This window comes from Gallus gallus, chromosome 3 (genome assembly GCF_016699485.2).
Source record: "Gallus gallus isolate bGalGal1 chromosome 3, bGalGal1.mat.broiler.GRCg7b, whole genome shotgun sequence".
Taxonomy (NCBI): domain Eukaryota; kingdom Metazoa; phylum Chordata; class Aves; order Galliformes; family Phasianidae; genus Gallus; species Gallus gallus.
The window spans coordinates 9,027,865-9,050,246 of record NC_052534.1 but is presented as its reverse complement, the minus strand read 5'-3'; the positions used below and the strand labels follow the sequence as shown (position 1 = coordinate 9,050,246).

At 44.0% G+C, this 22,382-nt stretch overlaps 1 protein-coding gene and 1 long non-coding RNA gene across 4 annotated transcripts in view; one reads left to right on the top strand and one right to left on the bottom strand.

Moving 5' to 3' along the window:
• Nucleotides 1–6,350: 6,350 nt before the first annotated feature.
• Nucleotides 6,351–17,227, bottom strand: LOC107052014. Its single transcript, XR_005859063.2, has 3 exons — nt 17,036–17,227; nt 8,207–16,683; nt 6,351–7,740 (listed from the first exon to the last, which is right to left on the bottom strand). It is a non-coding gene; the product is annotated as an uncharacterized LOC107052014 (long non-coding RNA).
• Nucleotides 17,228–17,406: 179 nt separating this feature from the next.
• FBXO11 (F-box protein 11) overlaps nt 17,407–22,382 on the top strand; it is a 64,278-nt gene continuing 59,302 nt past the window's right edge. For 2 of the 3 annotated variants that reach the window (XM_015278121.4, XM_015278120.4), the window contains exon 1: nt 17,407–17,862. In XM_015278121.4, the coding sequence (XP_015133607.1) occupies nt 17,754–17,862 (109 nt within the window). In that variant the 5' untranslated portion in view covers nt 17,407–17,753. Of the gene's footprint in view, nt 17,863–18,232; nt 19,436–22,382 lie in introns of those variants that run through there. The other variant, XM_046939071.1, reaches the window with a different exon arrangement.

Genomic DNA, 22,382 nt, shown 5'->3' with positions numbered 1-22,382 from the left:
ACCAGTCATTAGTCAGACCAACCTCATCTTTATTTCATGTGCAGTATAAAGCAAATGACTAGATAGGGCCTTTTTTTTCCCCACAGACCTATGTAGCCTATGAAAAAGGCAGGATACATTCACAGCAGCACTTTCATGCAAATAGCACACAATGCCCCAAAATAATCCTATAAACAATGGAACTTCCTATAGATTTTTAATTTTGCCCTTTCCCCTCCCTGACTCCTCTCAGTCTTCCTGTGATAGCCGGTACCATCAACTAGATGTTTCCACTACAGCTTTAGGGAAGCCAAAAATGCACGTGCACTTTGCTCCTCGTTTATCTTTCAGCAACACTCAAACATGAAAACTTCACACATGTTGAGCAAAAGCTTGCAAGCATTAAAGGTGCCATTAGTCATTTGGGCTTATGCCTGCTTGACTCCCATTTGCTCATGAATATCTACTAACAGGAAATAATGCTCAAATACCGTCATGGTGAATATAATATAAGAAGTATACAAAATATGAGTAGATTAGTCTAAAACATGGATGAAGATGTGTTGGGAAACAATCCTGTTACTTGAAAATTGTTTTTCTCCTCAGTGTGGCAAGGATTGGGATTTTTTTGTTCTCTTGATACATTATAAATCCTGAGTTTTTTCCTAGACAAATAGATATACATCAGTAGAAGTAGGTGAAAAATAGAAAATCTGGCAGATTGAATGATAATGAAAAATGTTCTGCTTTTTATCAGCTTATTATGTGGATTTTATATTTGGTTCTGTGCTGGTTGTATGTCTAGGAAATAAGTATTTCATAAATGCAAACAATTAGAAAAAAACACTGAAATACATATTCACCTGCCATACATTGACACATTATTCTTAGGAATAGGCTCTTAAATTCAGAGTAGTTTTTAAAAAGTTGATTTAGAACTTTAAAACAATTTTAACGTATAGAAGTTCTGAAGCTACATACATTGAAGACTGAGATGCTCAGAGACTGTAGTATATGGACTGACCGGTACCTTGTAGACCAACATGAAACCAGTAGAATTCTCCTTGTTTGTTTCAGTTTATACAGATTGTATTGCCTAGCATCTGGCTCTGAAATTTAGCTGGAAATCAGAGTGAATTCCAAATGGTTCAGAATTATATCCAAACTTTTATACCCAAATAGGATAGGACAAGGGGGAATGGTTTTAAACCGAGACAGGGGAGGTTTAGGTTGGATATTAAGAGGAGGTTTTTCACCCAGAGGGTGGTGATGCACTGGAACAGGTTGCCCAAGGAGGCTGTGGATGCCCCATCCCTGGAGGCATTCAAGGCCAGGCTGGATGTGGCTCTGGGCAGCCTGGTCTGCTGGTTGGCGACCCTGCACATAGCAGGGGGTTGGAACTCAACGATCATTTTGGTCCTTTTCAATCCAGGATGTTCTACCATTCTGTGATTCAAATGCCTACAGTCTCTCAAACACTCCTTCCTGGAACAAAGAGGCTGAGTTTTAAGCTAGTTAAAAGCTTCAGAACAGATTGCAATTGGCCTGGTTTTCTTCATAATTTATGGCACATCTCCCTAGGTAAGCAATATGTCACATCCCTGTTGCAATGTTGCATCTGCAGGACTGAATACATACAGCCCTTAACATACACAGGGATGTTTAGCCTGTGCCTCTAATCTGTAGTTTATCTTTGTGTTCCTATTTAATTTACCAAAGGCTGTTCTCTTGGATATCTACTCAACCTTGTTCACTGGAAACAGTTCTTGCACACGTATTAGAAAAAAAAGTGAACAGAAAATACAGGAAGCTGGATGTAAAAAGATCAGTGAAAAATGCAAAATAACTGTTTTGTGCTAGCTGATCTGAGAAATTTCTCTTGTCTTAAGCATTTGAAGGGCATACAGTGACAAAAATCAACTACTCCAACATTATCGTTTCTTTGGTTCATGAGAAATAATGCAAAGCAACAGACTGTACTTTGTAAAGGAGTATAAACTACACGCTTACAAAAATTTGCAAGCCATATTGACTCCACACTCCTTTTGGAGGTACCCTAATGGGTTTCTGATTGACATTTCTAGAGGACACAGAGCACTGACAGATATACTGAAAAACTGCCAAATAAATCTAAGCAGCTCCATATTGAAGGGATTTTTCTTCTTTTTCTCAAAGGCAGAAATTTCAAAGTACAAAGTGAAGAAAGAAATGTGCATGAAACTAAACCCTAGTCATATACATCAGTCTATTTCCAAGTTATGGTAATTAATGTACAGCAACACCAGAGAAGAATATGAATCTAACACCAGTCTTGAGAATGTGAAGAGGGCCAATCCAGTTTACCAGACCATGCAGTTATCCCTTATGCCTGGAAGAGATGGAGCAAGAGGAATATTAAATATCCTGAAGGATGTTATGAAGCTTGCCACTTTGTATAACGGAAAGCAGAATAGGCAAAAAGACTGGTGACAAGCAGAAATTGAGATTCTTGGGACAAAAGGCTGGTATGGGTAAGTTTCTCTGTGATCCTTCTGATGCCATGAGCATGCAGAAATAAGACATTCTGAACCCTAGGACAGAATCCCTTGATTTCATGCCAATCTGCTCTAACAACATTGCTTTGAAGCCAGTGAGGTTATGTAGGGTAAGGGCAGAAACTGGATGCCTGCTTGGGGAGAAGCTTATAGTTCCCCAGAGGATGACAGGCAATAACACAAATGGAGATTTTGCTCTTTAAACTTGACATTAATAATGCCAAGCTATTTCCCTTCCCACACTATTATGACTAGTTGCTTTTGTTATTCCTACTTACGATTACTGGTAGTGCATTAGGGCCTGGAGATCTTGACTGTCATCTGTCCCAGTGTGTGCTGTGCAAACACCTCATAAGATGGTGCATGTGGCCTATCCGCCCCCAGAGCTCAGCTTCAAAAAGAAAAAGCAACCAAATGGAAGAAGGAGACCAGAGAATGGGAAGGGAATCATCCAAAGGTCACAACTCCATGTCAGGAGGGAAATCAAAATGAGGCAAACAGCTAGCCCAATGCACTGTGACTCTTTCTCAAAACCTGCACAAAAATTCCAAGCAGATCTTGTAGCTACTCTTTCATTTTGTGATGCAGATCACTGAATCATAGAATGGTTTGGGTTTGAAGGGACCTTTAAGGTGATGTAGTTCCAACCCCTGCTATAGGCAGGCACACCTCCCTCTAGACCAGGCTGCTCACAGCCCCATCCAGCCTGGCCTTGAATGCCTCCAGGGAGGGGACATTCACAGCCTCACTGAGCAACCTGTTCCAGTCTCTCACCACCCTCACAGTGAAGAATTTCTTCCTAATATCTAGTCTAGATCTACCGTCTTCCAATTTAAAGCCATTTCCCCTCATCCTGTCACTACCTGCCCTAATAAAAAGTCCCATCTTTCCTGTAGGCCCCTTCAGGTACTGGAAGACCTCTATGAAGTCCCCCAGAGCCTTCTGTTCTCTAGGCTGAAGAGCCCCAGCTCTCTCAGCCTGTCCTTGTAAGGGAAGTTCACTGGTCTCTCTAATGCATACCATCACAAGGTTAAATAAGAACAGCAGAGACAAATGCCAGTGCTAGTGAGGCAAAAAAAAAACAAACAAACCAAGACATTTCACCTGGCTAAGCCGAATAACAAACAAAGGCCTTTGAATTGCTAACAAGTTAATTCACAAACCATAGGTTTCAATATTAAATATAATATGCCACAAGAAACTTTCTCACACAAAAAAAAATTAGAACCAGCCTTAGCCTTAACTCAGCTTGGCTTCCACTGTGCATCCCTGAGAGGGGAAATCCTTCTCATGCAGGTGGAAAATAACTGTAAGCTTTGCCCTGTGGTGAGTGTACAAGAGGCTGAAACAGGGTGAAAGGAGTGAGCAGAAAGGATCTGACCCAAAACACAACAGCAGACTTAAAAGGCACCGATACATGAAAGGTCATTCCAAGATTAGAGTCTCAATGAAAAAATAACAAAGACGTTTTTTTGGTATGCGGCTGAAGATAGATTCCATATGAAAACACTTAAAAGGCCTTATTGATATTTTTCATTCGCAACCCTCTCTGAATAAGTACGGCATATTAAAAAGAAGTAAAAGGCATTTTTAAAAGCTTCCTGAAATGTAGATGTGGAAGCCACGCAACTGATGTTTTCACTTTTCAAACCAAAAAGATTTTGATGTTGCAATTCCTTCACACTTTTTTCCTTCCATCTGTCTGATCTTGTCCTCACTTCTCGTAAAAATACTACAAGTGAGGAAAAAGAAAACAACTTTGCCTGAAAGCCGAACTGACTTACAGACAGATAATTCAAATGTTCCAGAAGCCTCGTGGAAAGTTTTGAGAAAGCACGGAGAAATGTTTCCCATTCTCAGACTCTCCTTAGTACTCAGTAAATCTTCAGATCTCTCTTGTTGGGGCATATCTTTTGTTTACGAGGGTGGGTAGTGATAGGACAAGGGGAGATGATTTTAAACTGAGACAGGGGAGGTTTAGGTTGGATATTAGGAGGAAGTTTTTCCACCCAGAGGGTGGTGACACACTGAACAGATTGCCCAAGGAGGCTGTGGATGCCCCATCCCTGGAGGCATTCAAGGCCAGGCTGGATGTGGCTCTGGGCAGCCTGGTCTGCTGGTTGGCGACCCTGCACATAGCAGGGGGGTTGGAACTGATGATCATTGTGGTCCTTTTCAACCCAGGCCATTCTAGGATTCTATGATATCTACAATTTTCAACCCTGGAAAGGACTGCTTTGGGTAGCATTTGCTTCCCTTTCTCATAAAGCAAACAACACAACAACCACCTCCCCCAAACCCTGGCAGAATGAACCTGGAACATCACTTTGAAAAGACAAAACAAATGTAAGAAGTGAGAACTCGGTGTGATTTCCTCAGGTTGCCTAACATCTGTTAATGGTACAACATATACAAATACTTATAATAAATTCAGCTAACAGTAGAAGTACACATGGGGAAAAAAAGCTATTACTGTGTTGATATATCAGACGTTAAAGCCTTCTATCTTAAAAGAGCTTGTAGAGTTAAACTGCTTGTAAACACAGGCTTAGCACCAGCAAGTTGTTACAGAGCACATTAATCTGGGTGCAGAGATGGTTATAAATGGCACACAGGCAATCCCTCATTTTTGGCATCTCAGTAAAAAAAAAAATACCCAAGCTCCCCAGGGTAATTTTACCCTAAAAATTCTCTCCAGTCTGAAGGGCCGTGACAGTCTACCCCGTCTAACTTTATATCTCCCATCCTCCCTACCCAAAACAAACACCAGCTGAAAACGTGGAGCCCAGGTCACTCGCACCCAGAGAGCAGGAATGCAGTAGACCATGTGGGATAGCACCACCTAGTGACTAATATCACGGTAATGCCACCCGTAAAGAAAAAGGGGAACACAAACTCGGGATCAAAGCATGCCACGTCCCATTTAGTTTCATGTTTTTTGTTTCTTTGTCCTCGGAGATGTCTCATTTTGACCAAAGGTTGTTATAATTAGGGAGGGAATTTAGTCTAAATTCAAACTATCGGTCTTGGGTAAAACACAATCCTCTTTTAAAATAGGCAAGCAACGCTTCAGAATTTGCACTTTCAACGCCATAGATATGCAGTGTATCTGGGAATCCAAACCACCAAGAACTCAGTTCTGCAACCATGACTCAAGTGAATAATCATGAGACATCTGTGGGACTTCTTCCAGGAACAGGAAAAGCAGCATATGTCTCTGAAAGTGCTCAGAGCAGCGCAATCCTGCCAGCTTTATCACGAACCCCCTATCTGCTGGTTGAAGCATCAGCTTCTGGAGTTGAGCGCTTCCATGCAAATCGGAATTCTCACCCAGAAAGGAAAATGATTTTCTGACTCTGAAGCTTATGGAAAAGCTTGGGAAAAATGCAAGATTCTGAATGCCCCAAACTGGAAAGTGTCACAAGCAATAGAGAAATATATTTTAAGATGATTGAAGGTCACTGAAGAAGCGTAGGTATGGGTGTCTGGGGATGGCAGAACCATAGAATCATAGAATATCCTAAGTTGGAAGGGACCCACAAGGTCCATCAAGTCCAGCTCCTGACTCCACACAGCTCTACCCCAAATCCAAACCCCGTTGCTGAGAGTGCTGTCTAAACGCTCCTTGAACTCCAGTACTGGGTCAGTGTCCATTGCCCTCTGGGGCAGAGCCTTTCCCTGACCTCCCCCCAACCCCTCCCCTGACACAGCTCCATGCCATCCCCTCAGGCCCTGTCACTGTCTTAAAGAGCAGAGCTCAGCGCTGCCCTCCACTCCCTGTGAGGAGCTGCAGCTGCCATGAGGCCTCCCCTCAGCTCCTCTGCTCCGAGCAAACCCAGGAGGCTCAGCTGCTCCTCACACTCCTCGCCCTCCAGACCCTGCTCCATCTTTGTAGCCCTCCTTTGGGCTCCAAAACAGCTTTAAGCCCCACCCCCCCCTTTTTTTACTGCAGCACCCAGGTCCGCACCTGGTGCTGGAGGTGAGGCTGCACAGCACAGAGGTGCACTCCTGGGCGCAGGAGATCAGGAAGCCACCTTTCAGCAAGGACCACCACACCTCAGACTGCAGAGGCCTGCACCACTATTTCTGAGCCACCCTGAGAAAAATGCTGGAAAAAGGAGGGAGAAAGGGAAAACTGACAAATGGTATAAATGTGGTAATTGCCAGTAGTTACAGTGGTATTAAACTGCACAACTTATAACTACAATGCAACTTTTTCAGTAGAGTAGTGGCCTAAGCACATATACATTCACCAGACCACCAGGTATGATCTCACTTGTACCTTTTGTATGGTTCCTCCTCAGTTCCTATTTTTAATGAAAGCACAACGAACAAATCCTGTTCCATGACTTGCCTTTCCTATTTCCACAATGATTCCAGGTTTCCTGGGATAGTAGGATGAAGCAATCTGAAGCAGCAAAAGTATCCTCTTCAGTGCCTGGAATGCAGGGGGTCATACAGTTGTAATATACTACAAGAAACAAGTCTTACTATGTTTCTGTTGGTATTTTCACCATCAAGTGAGTTTTTCTCTGCTGTTCATGCCACTTTCACCCATTAGCTTGAAGGAAGTGCAGCATCTAGGCTACATTTTCAAGCAAAGGCCTCATGCAAGTTGATCCCACAGTTTGTTCAGGTCAGGGTACAGGCAGATCCCCCTTGCTCCTGGTGGCTCCCAAAAGCATCAGTCCTCACTGCATTTTCTATCTGTGATGCTTTCCCTTCTGTCTGCCTTTAGCATCAATGCTGTGTGTGTTCTCCCCACTCTGCTGTATCATTAGTAGCACTCTGAGAGAGGCTTTCTCCGGATGGGAAATGTTTGGTGAATTTTTAAATGCCATTATTGATTTCACATTAATTTCCTTTATGAACCAGGAAAACCTTTTATGTGAAGCTGTAAAAGCCAAGAAACATACGACAAGTTGTTTAAAAACTACTGCCTGGAAGCAGTCTGAGAGATCAACTAATTTATTTTCCTTGTTTTTAAGTAAATTCTTGAAACATACTGTATCTCCATTGACTAGTATAATCCATCCTGAGGTATATAGCAAACTTTGCATTTTACCTGCAGAGATGACTACCTCTTGGACTTCTGCTACAAGTAGGCAGACTTTGCCCAAAGCCACTTTCTTCTTTTCCTTCAATGGCCCATGACTGCATAGTACAGAATGACTGCCTCTGAATTGGCCCACATCGCTTTTGAGTTTCCTGTTTTAGGACATCGAAGCTGTAAAAGGGCAAGTAATTCTTTTGTATAAGCAACCTCTGTTACATCAATTTATTTCACATCCCATAAATCTGCTTCCGGACACAGCTTATTGACTGCTCTTTAGTGAATAACTTTTTAAGTCATTTTCTGGCCTCAGAAAATTACCTTTGAAATATTTTATGCAAGAGTATTCATTATGAACAATCAATGCACTGAAAATGTCAGCACCTCAAGAAAGCATTTTATAAAAGATGAGTAAATTTACATTCACACTCATCCTTCTGTACTTTTCATTCTTCTAAGATGCATGCATTACATTGGTATATAATTATATGAATTTGATGACCTGAGTTGAATAATGTCAAAACTGCCTTACTTGTATTTTAGAAAGGGAAAGCAATCAATTAAGAGCTTTGTTTTCCCTGCCATTATTTTTAATATGACATCTGTCATATCATGCTTGATAGCAACCCAATGTACTTACCCTGGACTATCTCTTTGTATGCTTTTTAGTCAGAAGCCAAAAACAAATTGGTTCAGATGGAACCACAGTCTACGCAGAGGCATTTCTGTGAAGTGAGAACAGTCCTTTGTATCAACTGGAGGGTGAAAAGGTTACTTGCACACACTTACCCTGACATTAGATTTTACAATGTAGAACAATTTAAATCTATTTTTTTTTAATACAAAAGGAGAACAGATTGTTTTGCTTCATTTAGTAAGTTTCAAGCCTTAAAAATGATTACGATCCAAACGCTCTAGAAAGTATTTTAAAGATGCTGCCAGCAAATTAAGTTCAGGAGCAGCAGATTCTAATCTACCTTGCAGGAGCATGTGAAGTAACAGTATCGGTCACTTTGGCTGCTTTGCAATGCTGGGAGATTAGAGCACAGGTCACTTAGCATGACTAACTACAATCAAGGGTAGCAAATACCTCTCCTGGCATGTCACTGCACCACACCTATGGGAAGACAGCAGTATGGTTGAGCAGCTGGTTACTCCTCAGCTGGAAGAAAGCCCCTCTAAGACAGAAGAGCCTTCTTCCCTAAGCTCTAAAGGTCATCCATTGACTTCCTCCTCTGGTTTAAAACATGCTCTCTTCCAAACCACAACATGAATCCCATCTTTATACTGTTTGGAAGGAGAAAGCCACAAGAAGACCTATATACACAAGAGAAAAGTTTACTGACTGGGCTTTATTAGTTTGGTGTTTTTTTCTTTTTTTGGTTGTTTTTTTTTTTTTCCTTCTGAGATAATTGCTAGCTTTAATACTGAATCAGTATGAGTTTTTGACAAATTTATATTTGGCAGTCCAATTAGGGTTGCTCACTAACTGTAATAGAAATATTTTTCTCTGCATGTGCAGAGAGGATATTTTTCCCTTTTATCTCACGGTATGAATGATGAGCAGGACAATTCTAATTAAAACCAACACCAAACATTCCATTCCCCGATCTTCATCTTTTTATGTTCCTTCACCAACTACTCTCACACACCTCCAAAGAATTTGACTCATAAATGTGACTGCTAGCTTCTTTCTCCCACACCTCACAGGCTGAGTTTTGAAACACTGAAGGCATGTATACATAGTCCAATATACTGTCTTGCAACAGAACATAGTCAGCTGTCAAGACACTCATGCAGGCTGTGGAAACTACATAATTGTGATGGCTAGACCTCCAGTATCCACCCAAACATCTTCAGAGCTATGCAAAACTGCTCTGCATATTCCGGAGTCCAATGCTGCCCCAAATCAGCCATTGCAACATACATCACGTTGAAAGAGTTTACATGAAGAACATTTGATTTGATGTGTTTTCTCATTCTCATTTGTTTTCTGCATCATATATCACTGGAACAAAAAATAAAATGCACCCCTTCAACAGAAGTAACGCTACCTACAGATGTAAATCTAAAACCAAACTTCTATCAAAATATACCTGTTTTTGCCAAGCAGTATTACAAGACAAAGTCATCCACTTAATCAAAACAGAAATAAGATCATCAGTTTGATGAAAAAAGACAAAGATCAGCTATTAAGAAATGGAGATTACAAAACAAACATTCTAGAGCAGCATCTCAATCATGCACTTACTGTGACCAACAATAACCTGTACACACAGACAGCACACACTGTTTCCTTTTATACAATTCCTAATTGGAAAAATCTATAGAATGTTTGACTAATATTGTCTTATTCAAGTTTCCCTTCTCATCTTAGGGAAATGAAGGCTTCAAAATGCATGAGAATCTCAGTTTTCCACTTTCCTCTTCTGCTTTGCTGTGAAGAAGAACAGAAACAAGCACTGAGCTACAAGAAGACATAAGATTCAGTGCCTCAACAAACCTGGGTTTGTAATACTGGACACAGACAAGAGCAGGAAAGTCAGAATTGATTAAACAAATTTAGATCTTCAGATGTAACTGTTTTGGAAGCTGTCCTCCCAGTGACTATGCTGTCACCTATATCATATAAATTTCTTCAAGGCCTAGATCACACTGACACTTATAATCAGTAGTCAGCAGAGAGGATTTTACAGTGTTATTGATCTCATTTAAACACGTGTTCTGAATGGATGATCTCTTCCCCATCTCTGCTTGTCAGCATAAAACTGATGAGAACCCAAGGCATTAGTTGTAGGCAACTGAAGGAGAGAACAGTCCTTCCCATACCCAGTGCCAGCTATCCTTTACTGGTTAACTTGGATGAATTCCTGATTTTACGTCTTCTGCATAACAAAGGGTTATGGACCATGACGACCAAGGATGCAAAAGGAGATACCTGCAGCACATTATCTTGAAAAATGATTATATTTTGTCAGTGTTGTCTGTCACAAAATACTTCCTGTTGATTAGCTCACCCTGCTGAGGTACAGGAATGCTTACATGTCAATAAGAGTACAAACAGGAGCATGCATTTCCTCACCATACTGGTAACTGGCAAAACCACATGGCACTGGTTAGAGTCATCTGGAGGCACCGATCTATCTATGGGACATCCCTTGCCAATGTTATCCGCCACTTCCCTTCAGCAGTAGGAGAGAAGGGAACAACCAACATCACCACCACGTGGCAACAAATGGAAACAAACTGCTTAAAGTCATTAAGTCCATATGCTTTGAGTGACTGTAAACTGGATCATGCTTCCACTTGCTGAAATGGATTGATTAGCCAAGAGACAATACAGTGCTTCATCAGCAGCCCAAAGAGATCCTACAGCCACATCCGATGGCATCCCAGAAAAACAGACCTAATGAAACATGGCTTTCACACAAAGGTTCGGGAAGGGGCAAATTGCATGCAATTCCAGGATTACAGCAACTGTGTGCAACCCAAGCTTTTCACCACACAAGACCCATGCCTTCCTGCCACATCCCTGAGCTAACAGCTATACACATACATGAAAACTAGCTGCACTTCTAGCGAGGTTATTTTTCAGCTAAATTACCTCTTTGACCTGCTTAACTACGCTGTTGCATAAGTACTAGTTGACAGAACAGGGGACAGGGTAGGGACAGCAAAACACCACCTGTGAAGAGCAGAGTTGCTTTTTAATGGCAACAACAAATTAAACACTAACTGCAAAATACTCTTCAGGACATTCAAAAACCCTTTCTGGGGAAATCTCTTCCATAAATCACTCACAATGTTAACTAGACCTTTTCCCTCACTCATCAGATAAGCCATGACTGATAGATCCAACCCAGGCTAAGAAGGACAAGGACCCAACTCCTCTCCTCCAGCTGCCCAAACCTAGAGATGGAACAAACTGACAAGGCATATGCATGATGCGCCATACTTATTTACTTTTTCTGATCAGTTGTTGGCAGGCTCACTGCAATTAAGCTCACAACCCTTCCACATTTAAATAACCCCCCTAAAGAAAAGGACGCATTTTGGAGCAGGAGATCTATAGCAGTGGTCTACCAGGAAACAAAGAAAGATAGCAAGATTCTTCATATTCATCATTGTTAGTATGAAGAACTTGTTCCCACCAGCAAACAAAAAGTTACATATAAGGTAAAGTAGGCAGATAATACTAATAGAATCCACACTCACCTGCTTTGCTTTCAATATCTGAAGCAAAAACATTTTACCACCGTATTCACATGCTGATGGTCAGACTGCTTCGCTTCCACACTTTCATTTCTTGTGTTCACAACTGAAGTAGGCATCACTCCTTCATAAACCTCAGAGTTAGCACTGAAGTGCTGAATACCACTTAAGAAGCACCTTTTGGATACTCTACAATGCCACCAAAACCTGAAAACACTCCCAAGAAAATCCTGAGGCAGGTGATGTTTGTAGGCACCCACAGATATGGTTTTGAAACATGACCAGAAGAGCGCTGATGATGCTTTGAAACTCAGAACACCATTCCACCAGGACTCCTCAGCAGCTACTTTTTATTAAAAAAACAAACAAAAGCTGAGACATCATTCCAACTTCCAAAAACTTTTTATTAGGGCAGGATCAAAATTAGGATGTTAAATAACCAAGTTTCAACAGTGGGCACTTACAGGAAATAACACAATTTTTTCTTCCCAAGGTCTTTACTCATCCTGCAGAATCCATGTTAGTACAGCAACAAACAACACACCAGGCACAGACATTCATCCACAAGGCAACCCAATAAGGTCACCCAAAAATCAAGCTAGATTTCAAGAGACAGATTCCAGGCAAATGCGGAGAGTTTTAACAATGATTTACTGTAAGATGAGGAAGATTTAGCAGAACCAGGGGTCAGAGCAACTGCAACAAAACAGCATTCATATATTCAGCTGCTGAGCAAGCAAGTTCAACCAGTCATAGATACCTCTATTTCTGAAAGGCTCGCTTCTTCCAGGCTTATGAGAAACAACCCTCCAGGTTTAAAGTAGTCACCAGTGGGTCAGTCCCAACTCTTCAAAACAGTATTTTTAGACCAGGCATACATTAACAGTTTATGAAATAGTCAGAAATTATAGGTAGAAGCTTATGCTTCTGAAAGCTGTGATGTGACGCTGTGGAGAAAGCCCTGAAGACTCCTGTTCCTTAGGTTCTATTCCTGGCCCCACTAATGTCCAAAAACATTTTTAGGCTAAGTTATTTCAGCTTCTGTGCCTCACTGTCATCTGTAAGGAGAGGGATAGACATGTGGCCCCTTGCAGAGCCATTTGATCTGATTAAGCACCAAGATAAAAAACATGATTCTTCTATTTCTTGTTCAAATACAGGAGCTGTACGTAGCAGAAGGCTCTGTTGTGGGCTTTCTGCAACAACCTGCAACAGTGGCCTCAACATACTACTTTTTTTCCCCCTCAAATATTAAGGAAGAACCATGGAGAATGCTGTGTTTTCCACCTAATAACAGGTCAGGGATTTAGTGTTTTTCAACGTGCTGATTCTGAACAACCTTAAAAAGATTTAGGCCTTCATAAACAATTTAAAGGCTGTTTCTACTTACCTTCTGCGAACCCCTTAGAAGTAAACCACAGTCCACCAGCCAGTAAAATCTGTTATTCTAGACTTGTTTTGATCAATACTCACATCCTCAGGCTAAGCAGGGATCATAACAGGCACGTCCAACCTGCAGCCCTCATGCAGCCCAGCAGAGCTTGCAAGGCAGCCACCCCCCACCACCACAGCAGCAGCTCTGCCCAGCCCCAGGCACACACCCATTGCTCAGCAGCAACCAAACATCACTGCACTATTAACACCAAGCTGAAACCAGGGCATGGAGAGAGCACAGTGCTAACTCAAATTATGGCAAATAATTGTATATCTTTTGATACATTGGCTAAACAGTCCTACAAAATGCAAAAATATACAGCCTTGATTTCAGTTTTGATGAAGGAATTTGAGAATTGGTTTCAAGACTGCAAAAAACATTTTGGTAAATTCGCAACTCCATTTTCCTTTGACACAAATACATTTTTCCCAAATGGGATGTACAAATTTGCAGTCAGATAGTCAACTCAAGAATCTGATCATGTCTCTTTACCCGATTTTTATAAGAGAAATACCCCTCACTTCACAGTCATGCCTAATTCATGTCATTGCTTTTGGCAGTAGTACATTTGTGAACAACTGTTGTCAAGGACAAAGCACAGAAGAGAATAAAGCTTCATAAAAAAAACTCCAGTGAGAACGTAGAGAACTCGCTAAGAATTGTAACCACTGCCACTGAACCAAATGGATTCATTAGTTTCACAAAAACAAGGTCAAACTTCCCACTGGTTCTATGGCTTTGTTGCTCTTTTCCCATTTGAATAGAAATACTAGAAATTAAAGTAAGTTAATGTATGTAAGTAACAAAACTATGCTATACAAGTGCTGCTGCAGAAGTAATGCCTCCTGTTTTATTATTTTGGCCCACAGGGTCCATGGTGGATGTTGGTGGGAAGGCAACATTGTACAATGCTCATTGTATCTGTTGTAGTCCCCAGAAAATAAGAGGCATTGCTTTCAGAGCAACCTACTGCCCAAGACAATTACTCTTCACTCAGTGGGGCCCAGACAAGCCAGAAGGTTGGACACTCATGCATTCTGATTCTGCTGCACATTCAAAACATTCTCAACACTCTCTGAAATAAGGGTACTACAGAATGGGTACGTTAAAGGAAATAAAATAGTGGGGATTTCTGCAGATCAACCTGATCATAGAATCATAGAATTATAAGGTTGGAAAGGACCTACGAGATCATCTAGTCCATCTGTTCTCCCATTACCATTACTACCACAAGCTACTAAACTGTATCTCATAGCTCCTCATCCAGAGGCCTCTTGAATACTGCCAGGGACAGCAACTCCACCACCTCCCTGGGCAGGCCATTCCAGTGCCTGATCACTCTCGGAGAGAAATAGCTTTTCCTTACATCTAATCTAAACCTCCTCTGGTACAACTTGTGGCCATTTCCTCAGGGTCCTGCTGACTTAATAGTTTACACTGGCCCACACTAATTTGTCAACCATCTCACCATCTTGTTTCTTCTCTATTCTCTACTGAAGTTTTAGAAAAGGATTACTTAGCTGTATTATCCATTATCTTCAACAGATCTTCAAGGTGTTTGTCTTCCCTTCAAAAATCAGCAGAATCAGAGTTGCTCACTTGTCTCTCTGAAGTTCACCTTCACAAATAAATAGGAAGCCCTGTAGCAGCATTTCCATCACTACTTGTGCTACTTCTGTGAAGTTGTAGCATTAGTCAGGCAGCTGCAACTACTAATAATTAACAACTCACTGCCATCACTAAGCACACTGTGGCATCTCTTTTCGCATGCAGAACAGAAGTTGATCTCTTGGCAGCCAACTCTTCACGTACATAATGAGAAGATCCATGCTTGAAATTCAGCGCAGCTTGGATATATCACAGAACATCATACGCCTTTGTGTGGCAGAAGGGGGTTTCCTCAAGAAGCTTCATAGCAATAATTAATCCATGAGATTGCCATATATAAGTTTAAGAAATGACTTAAAACTGAAATTACAATTGTCACCATCGATAAACAAGATACATTTAATTCTTTTGTGAAAGAAAAAGAATTCTAGTTAAGACTGTTCTGAAGAATTTCCAGGCTTTCTGATGTCTGGCCTCTTAAAGCACAGCTGAGATTATTAGAAGAGTAATGCCATTATTTTAATAGTCCATGCCTTGTAAGATACAAACACTTCCACACATCACTTATATACCAATGATTTATTTAGTGATTTTATACAGTCCATACACACTCAGCATACTTACCATAGCAACTCAAAGAACTTTCCACTGTAGCCTTCTAGAGATTGTCCTCAATCTTGGCTAAATCAGTAAGACTCCATATTAGAACTATTCATGAATAGTCACAACATTTTCCCCCATCCACAGTAAGTTTTACTGACTCATACCATTATGTTCTTAACACAAGTTAGCAGCTTAAGAAGCCAATTACAAAAGCTGTTTTTATGCCAAGAAATGATTTAGTTTCAAAGTACTTCAAGATCAAGATTTTGACTTCTAAGAAGTCTTGCTCTAGTTCAAGTTTCAAACAATTTTCTTCTAGTATCAGAAACTTCAGATGAAAATTAGCTCTCCATCCATTTTGGCTCTCAAACATGTTTTCAAGAACTCGGACAGATCTCTGAACTACTGAATAATTTCAGGTAACTTTGAGTCACTAAGAAATCATTCTCTGGATCTTGGAGGAAGAAAGAGGTCAACTAGAACAGCTTAACAGAAACACAGTTAAATTACTGAAATGCTAGAGAAATTTCAAGATGACATGAAATTTCTTAACTGCATCACAGTAAATTAGGCACAATTCTTGAGTATGGATCATTCTTTAAAGCAGCTTCACAATGCTGTTAACAGCAAAAAGCGCTTTGATACCCGCACATTCTAACAAACACTTATCTGCTAGCCTGACAATTCTTATGGCAGATACTGGCCCCAAATAGAGTGATAGCTATTCTCCTATTCTGTGAAGGTCACTTCACATGCACTACACCTTATTATTCATCCTCCTCTGAGAGGTATAAGAATTCTTCTTCTCAGGCATGGAAAACAATTCTCCACTGTTTTTTCCTTCATGGCAACAAAAGACTAAGTCTTAAAAAAATATCCCTTTACCTATGTATTACATATGCACTTGGTTTGTGGACTGATAGGAACTTCAGTCAGCTTTCATTATCACTGACTTGAGAAGCACAAATATAAACATCTTTAAATTATGACTTACATTTTGAGAGAGCAGTCACCTCCTAAGGTTCCACTATATCTTCACATCAGCTTTGAACAGCCTTCTCCCTAATGTACTTTTAATTACAAGCATTTGCTTACATTCTACACCAGCTCACACAGCAGGTGCTCATCCCAGAGGCCTCAAGTCCTCAGCTTAAAGGAGTGCTACACACTGACCAACCTTCACAAGCAATAGAAGCAGTCTCTGCAAAGAGAAGGTACACTCCTCACTGCTTGGATTTCACCATTTTATTAGCAGAACTCTGAAAAGCAAGAAAGCATGGTTTGTTTCAATCATTCTTTCCTGGTTGCAAGTCACCAGCAGAGCAACAACAACAAAGAGAATAAAACAGAAGCCTCATAGAGTGCCTAAACATTCAGCCCAAAATAAACAGCATATTGATATACCAGAGAAAGAGTACACAGACCGTGAAACGCACACACCCCGAATGAAGAAGTTGCTAACAACTAGTCAGGGCACAAGCACTCTAGAAACCTAATTCCCACCCCAGCGCCGAGCACACACGGGTTACCAAGGCGCACCAGCAGCCCCCTCCCTTCCCTCACACTCGGGCTTCGGGGCCCTCCGAGCTCCTCATCCCGCTGCTCGCCCACCTGTGTGCCCGAAGAGAGCTCCGCGGAGGGCCCGGCCCAGGGCGAGAGCTCTGCGCTGCGGCCCTGAGCCGGAGCCGGCGGTGTGAGGCGTCCCCACCAGGCCCAGACGGCGCAAGGCTCCCCCCACTGCCAAACCAGGCCTCAGCCGCCGCCGCCGCCATGGCCGCTCGCCCACAGCGCACCGCCGGGCCCGGCCTCCCCCGCCCGCCCCTTATATCGCGCTTCGCCACCCCACCCCGCGCCGCGCCGCTCGCCCAACCCGCGCCCCATAGAAGCGGCGCGCCGATTGGTCGCCCCGCCGTCGGTCCGCTGTGTGGGAAGCGGCGATTGGCGGAGCGCGGCCGCCAGCGGCTGCCTCCCCGCGAGTGTGTGTCTCCGGCAGTGTCAATGGCTCCTCCTGCCACGGAGCAGCGACGGGCTTGAGACGGGCAGGACCGCGGGGCTCCTTTAAGAGAGGGATTTTCGGGGGGGCCGGGAGGGGGGCGCGGAGCCGACGTCCCCCGCAGGCAGCGCTCGGGAGACCCAGCGGCTCCTCTGCCTCCGAGCGAGCCGGGGAGCGGCGGCGGCGGGACCCGCGCCCGGAGCCCCCTCCTTCCCTTCCCTACTGCCCGCTGCGGCGAAGCGAGGCGGCCGCCCGCGGCTCCCTCCTTCCTCCCGACGAGGCGCCGGGTGCCGGAGGCTTCCCCCCTCCCCTCCCGCCACCCACACGAGTCGGCAAATGAACTCGGTCCGAGCCGCCAACAGGAGACCCAGGCGAGTGTCCAGGCCGCGCCCGGTGCAGCAGCAGCAGGAGAGGAACAACGCCGCCGCCGCCGCCGGGGATCGGGGTAAGCGCGGCGCCGAACGCGGCCTGCGCGGGGCCGGTGGGGGAGACGGGCCTCGCCGCGGCAGGAAGGGCCCGGGCGGCTTCACCCCTGGCTCCCGCTCAGGCCGCGCTTTGTTTGGCTCGGGCTCTGCCCGGCCCGGGGCCGTCGGGCCCCGCCGAGAGAGAGAGAGAGAGAGAGAGAGAGAGAGAGAGAGGGAGGGAGAGAGGGAGGCGGGGGCTCGGCTCGGCCCCGCGCTCCCACGCCCGCCGCTGAGGGGGGGGGGGGGGGGGGGAACGATCGCCGCCGGCCCCCCGGGAGGGAACCGGGCGAGACTCCCCCACCCCTCCCCCCGTCCCTCAGGGCCGCGCCGCCATCACCCGGCGGGGGGAGAGCGCCCGAGGGCTGCGGGAGGAGGGGAGCCGGCGCCGGGCACCCCCGGCGGAACGCGGCCCGGCAGCGATCTGCGCAGTTCGGCGGCCGCGCTTCGGTTGGGGGCGCGAGGCTCGGCGTAGGGGCGGCCGACTGCCGCGTATTTACCGCGGCCCCGGGGCGGCCCTGAGGCGGCCGGAGCGGGGCCGCCGTCCCCTCGCGCCTCGGCCCTGCCCGTGGGTCCGCCCGCCCCGCCGGGGCCGGGGCCTAGCGCCGAACGGCGGCGATCCGAACCCGGGGAGGGAGAGCACCATTGTCTGAGGGAGGAGGTGGGAGCCCTCCCCTCGCGGAGGCCGGGGAGCGGCGGCGAGGGCGATCCCTCGGGCCCGGGGCTTCGGTGCTGCCGGTGTGCTCGGTGCCTTCCACATTTCCTCCGCATTTATTTATTTATTTGGAGGCGAGGTGGGGGTGGGATCGGAGGAGACATTTTGCATGGCTTATCTGCCGGATGGGGCTTTAATGTTTCATGCGGCGGCTGTCACGGCTCCCGCACGACGGAGGGGACGGGTCGGCGGTGCGGGTTGGGATGCGCAAATGTCTTTTTAAAATAAAAGAAAGAGCCCCTCATTGTCAGGCGGCCGCCTTTTGTTTGAGTGTCGGGGCTATCGCCTGGAGAACGCGGCGTTTAACCACGCAGATGCGTCACGATAAATATCTCAGCGCCTCTTCAGCAATCAAAGCGTTTTAATCGAATGAAGTAAATACGATTTAATCTGAGGAAGTATTTTTAATTCTGCGTGCCTCTCCCCTCCCCTTCCTCCCCCCGCCCCCCCCCGCACACATTGGTCAGAGCAAAGAATGTTCCCCAGACCAGAGCGGTGTATGTACCAGAGGATGTGATGTCTTATGCCCAATTATGGGGCTTGTGTAAATCTTCCCAAATCTTCCGTAATTATATAATTAAAATGACTTCTCTGCTAAGCTGACATTAAAAAAAAAAAAAAAAAAGGAGGTACTTCCTCCTCTCAATGACACACGCCGAGGGTTTTCATCCTTGTTGTTCCATACGCATAATGCAGGTTTTTGTCAGCCCCCGACTTCACCTCTTCTTTTCAACAGATGAAAATACGATTTCCAGAGGCGTTCGGAAAGCCGTGCTCACAGATCAGACGCTGTGACGGCTCAGCCTTACGTTGCACTACCTGTGTGTCCGACTGCTCACATGGTACTAATTTGCTACAGATACAGGCAGAAACTTTTCCTGATAAAATAGGAGGCTGCGATTTATTTGCGTTACTCTGCTGTCGTGTGGAATTCGGCCTTAACTTTGTTGTTCCCCCTGCGTTGTTACTGCTGTTTACCACTCAGTGCTGGTAACTGTTTGCCAAAATTCCTGTGCCATATGGGTCACCGCTGCTCGCTTTTTCCTTCCATTTTTGAAGGTCGGTTGCGCTGAGGTCTGACTCCTCAAAAATGCATTATGAGCATTGGGATCTTTCGTGTTGGATTTATTTACGTTTAGGGTCTCTCCAGCCCCACCTTGAAGCTCTGGAGGCCCGATCCAATCCCTCTGGAAGCTGGTGCCACTTTTACCTGTGACTTTGATGGCTTTGTGCAGGGCTGTAAGTGTAAGGGATGGTGAATAACGCTGCTAAATTAGAAGCCGATATGCTGGGGTTAGACTATACCACACAAGTGCTGACTTCTTTTCACCTTTATTCCCAAGCAATGTAGGTCACCTTAAAAAGACTGTAGAAAAGAAGCAGTACAAGTTATTAGTAAAGGATCTAAATTAAACTCAGATGTAAATTTGGTTAAAAGGATTTTATTAGATAATGTGAATGTGCTTGCGATTAAATGAAAAATGTTTTTTGCTATAATTAATTCCTCTCCTCCTTCATATCTGCAAGGAGGGGCTTATAAATACCTTGGAACAGAATTTGTAATGCAGCGCATGGTTAATCTTTGCAACTTCTTGTTGTTTCATGTCAGCAAAGCAGATTGCTCATAGAACGTATGCTAGATCCAGAACTTTATTTATTACTTGGTGCTGCACAAGTGTTTTGCAACTGTGCAACAGCTGCCAAATTTTCACCATTGGTTAAAAACTGTGCGTTACGGCTCCTGTTATTAATACATCGCTAGGAAAGAATGCTTTAAAAATCCTCCATCAAAAGTTCTCTGTCAAGGTTTAAAATAATAACGTGCTGTGTTTTATAATTCAAGGTTATTCTCATTTCACATATGTAGTATGAATAATCTAATTAACATATATTCATGCTATCTGTGTTAAGCATTGATAAGTAATATTTCATGCCTTTATTCTGATTGCAGTGGGGAAGGGACATCATAAATGCATACAGATAACAATTCTTCTCCCTTAACCTTACTGTGTTGTATAGCCAAGATAAGATGTCATCAGGATATTATTCCCAAGATGTTTTGCCTTATGTTCCGCTGTTCACACCTCCCTCCATCTAAATTAGCCACTCTGGCTACACTCTGCTTCTTCTGCTTTACCTTCTCCCTGCTGGTCTTTCCCCAGGCACCAGTGGGGCTGCCAATGGATTGTTCTGTGGGTCTGGAATTCTGCACAAAGAATCCAGTATTGACGGATCCTTTGACTTTGTGTAGGACAATGGTCTGTCCAAAGGGAACTCTGCACTGGGTGATGTCTGTGTTTAAATATTCCCATGTTTGCTTGTAGTGCCTTTTTATTTTTGATGATCTTGGGGATGTAGATTTAGTGACACATTCAGGAAGAAAACAAGATCTGACACTTTAAAAAAAAAAACAAAACAAAAGCCAGCATGCAGCTACACTTAACCAGAAAGCTATGGCATTCGATAGTTTGCTTTTTCTTGTTTCCAACCTTCTCAAAATGAGAAATCCATGAATGTATATGTGCTTCTTTATAGCATCAGCGCATTACTGGGTATGGTACTAATGAGGCTCTGAGATTTATGTCCAGCATTAAGTGTTTTCAGGATTGTGTCTTGTGTGTTGTTAAGTACCACGTGTGCAGTGCCATGGCAGCTGGGGCTACCGAGCTCCTGCTTCTTTCTTTTATGTTGTGTTGGTGTCCATGTGACAAGGCAGCGAGCAGGCTCAGAGCTAGCTGTGCCAAAAAGCAACTCCTTTTTTTTGTTTCACAGGTGTATTTTTGGCAGGAGTTGCCAGTAGAAAGGAAGGGACAATGCTGAATGCCTGTGGGTGTGGTGGGACCGTGGCTGCTCTGATTTAGATTGGGTTGAGCTAGGTCAGCGCTCATGGAGTCGGTGCATATGGAGCACAGCCCATACACCTACCTTCCAAGTTTGCTTTTTCTAAATTTTTTAAATTCTTTTCTTTCCCTCCTTGATCTGTTTTCCAAAGAAAACAAGACTTGTACACCCATGCAGTCTGTCTGTCACTCTGCAGCTTCTGAACTTGTTAGCTCATTTCAAGTGGGTTTAACAAAGGAGTGTGAAGTTCTTAACTTTTGTGAAAATAGGCGGCTGGGCAGAGAGAGAAGACAATGAGGGAAAGACAGTTACAACTTACATTTTCTGCACATGCCAAGAAGCAACAGCCAGCTGGCCTGTCAGCACACAAGGTAATTGAATTAGTCATATGTCTGCATAGGGGACACGAGTGCTGGAAGTACTGGGAGAAAGAGTGGGCTAGGCTGTGTAAGGCACAAACATGTAGAAACTAAGCTCCGGTAGATCTCTTGCTCACACAGCTTGGATTTTGTAATGTCAAGATAAATATCTCAGGAAACTTAAGGAGTCTTTCTTTGGGCCTGTTTCCAGTGTGTGTATGTAAGTGCGTGCACCATTATTGTTTAGTTTTTTAATAGATGCACCAAAAGTGATCTATTGGTGTGTGCTGGGCTGTAGCAGTAAAGGAATTAAATGACTCCTATTCTGAAGCAGATGCCCAGACTTGTATCAAAATAACTACATTGGTTTCAGTTTTTGTAGGATCATCCCTAATGGCAAGAAGTCAAGAAGTCAGCATCAGTTGCTCCAGGTGGAAAGAAATCTAATACAGGTTTTTCCATATTCTGTAAAGGAGAATCTTAGGCTGTGAAAAGATGCGTTTAGGTATGGATATGTTTTTGCAGTGAAAAGTTCCCAAAGTTCGCCCTTCAGGTAAAAAATGAGAATTGATGAACTCGGTACTGCAAG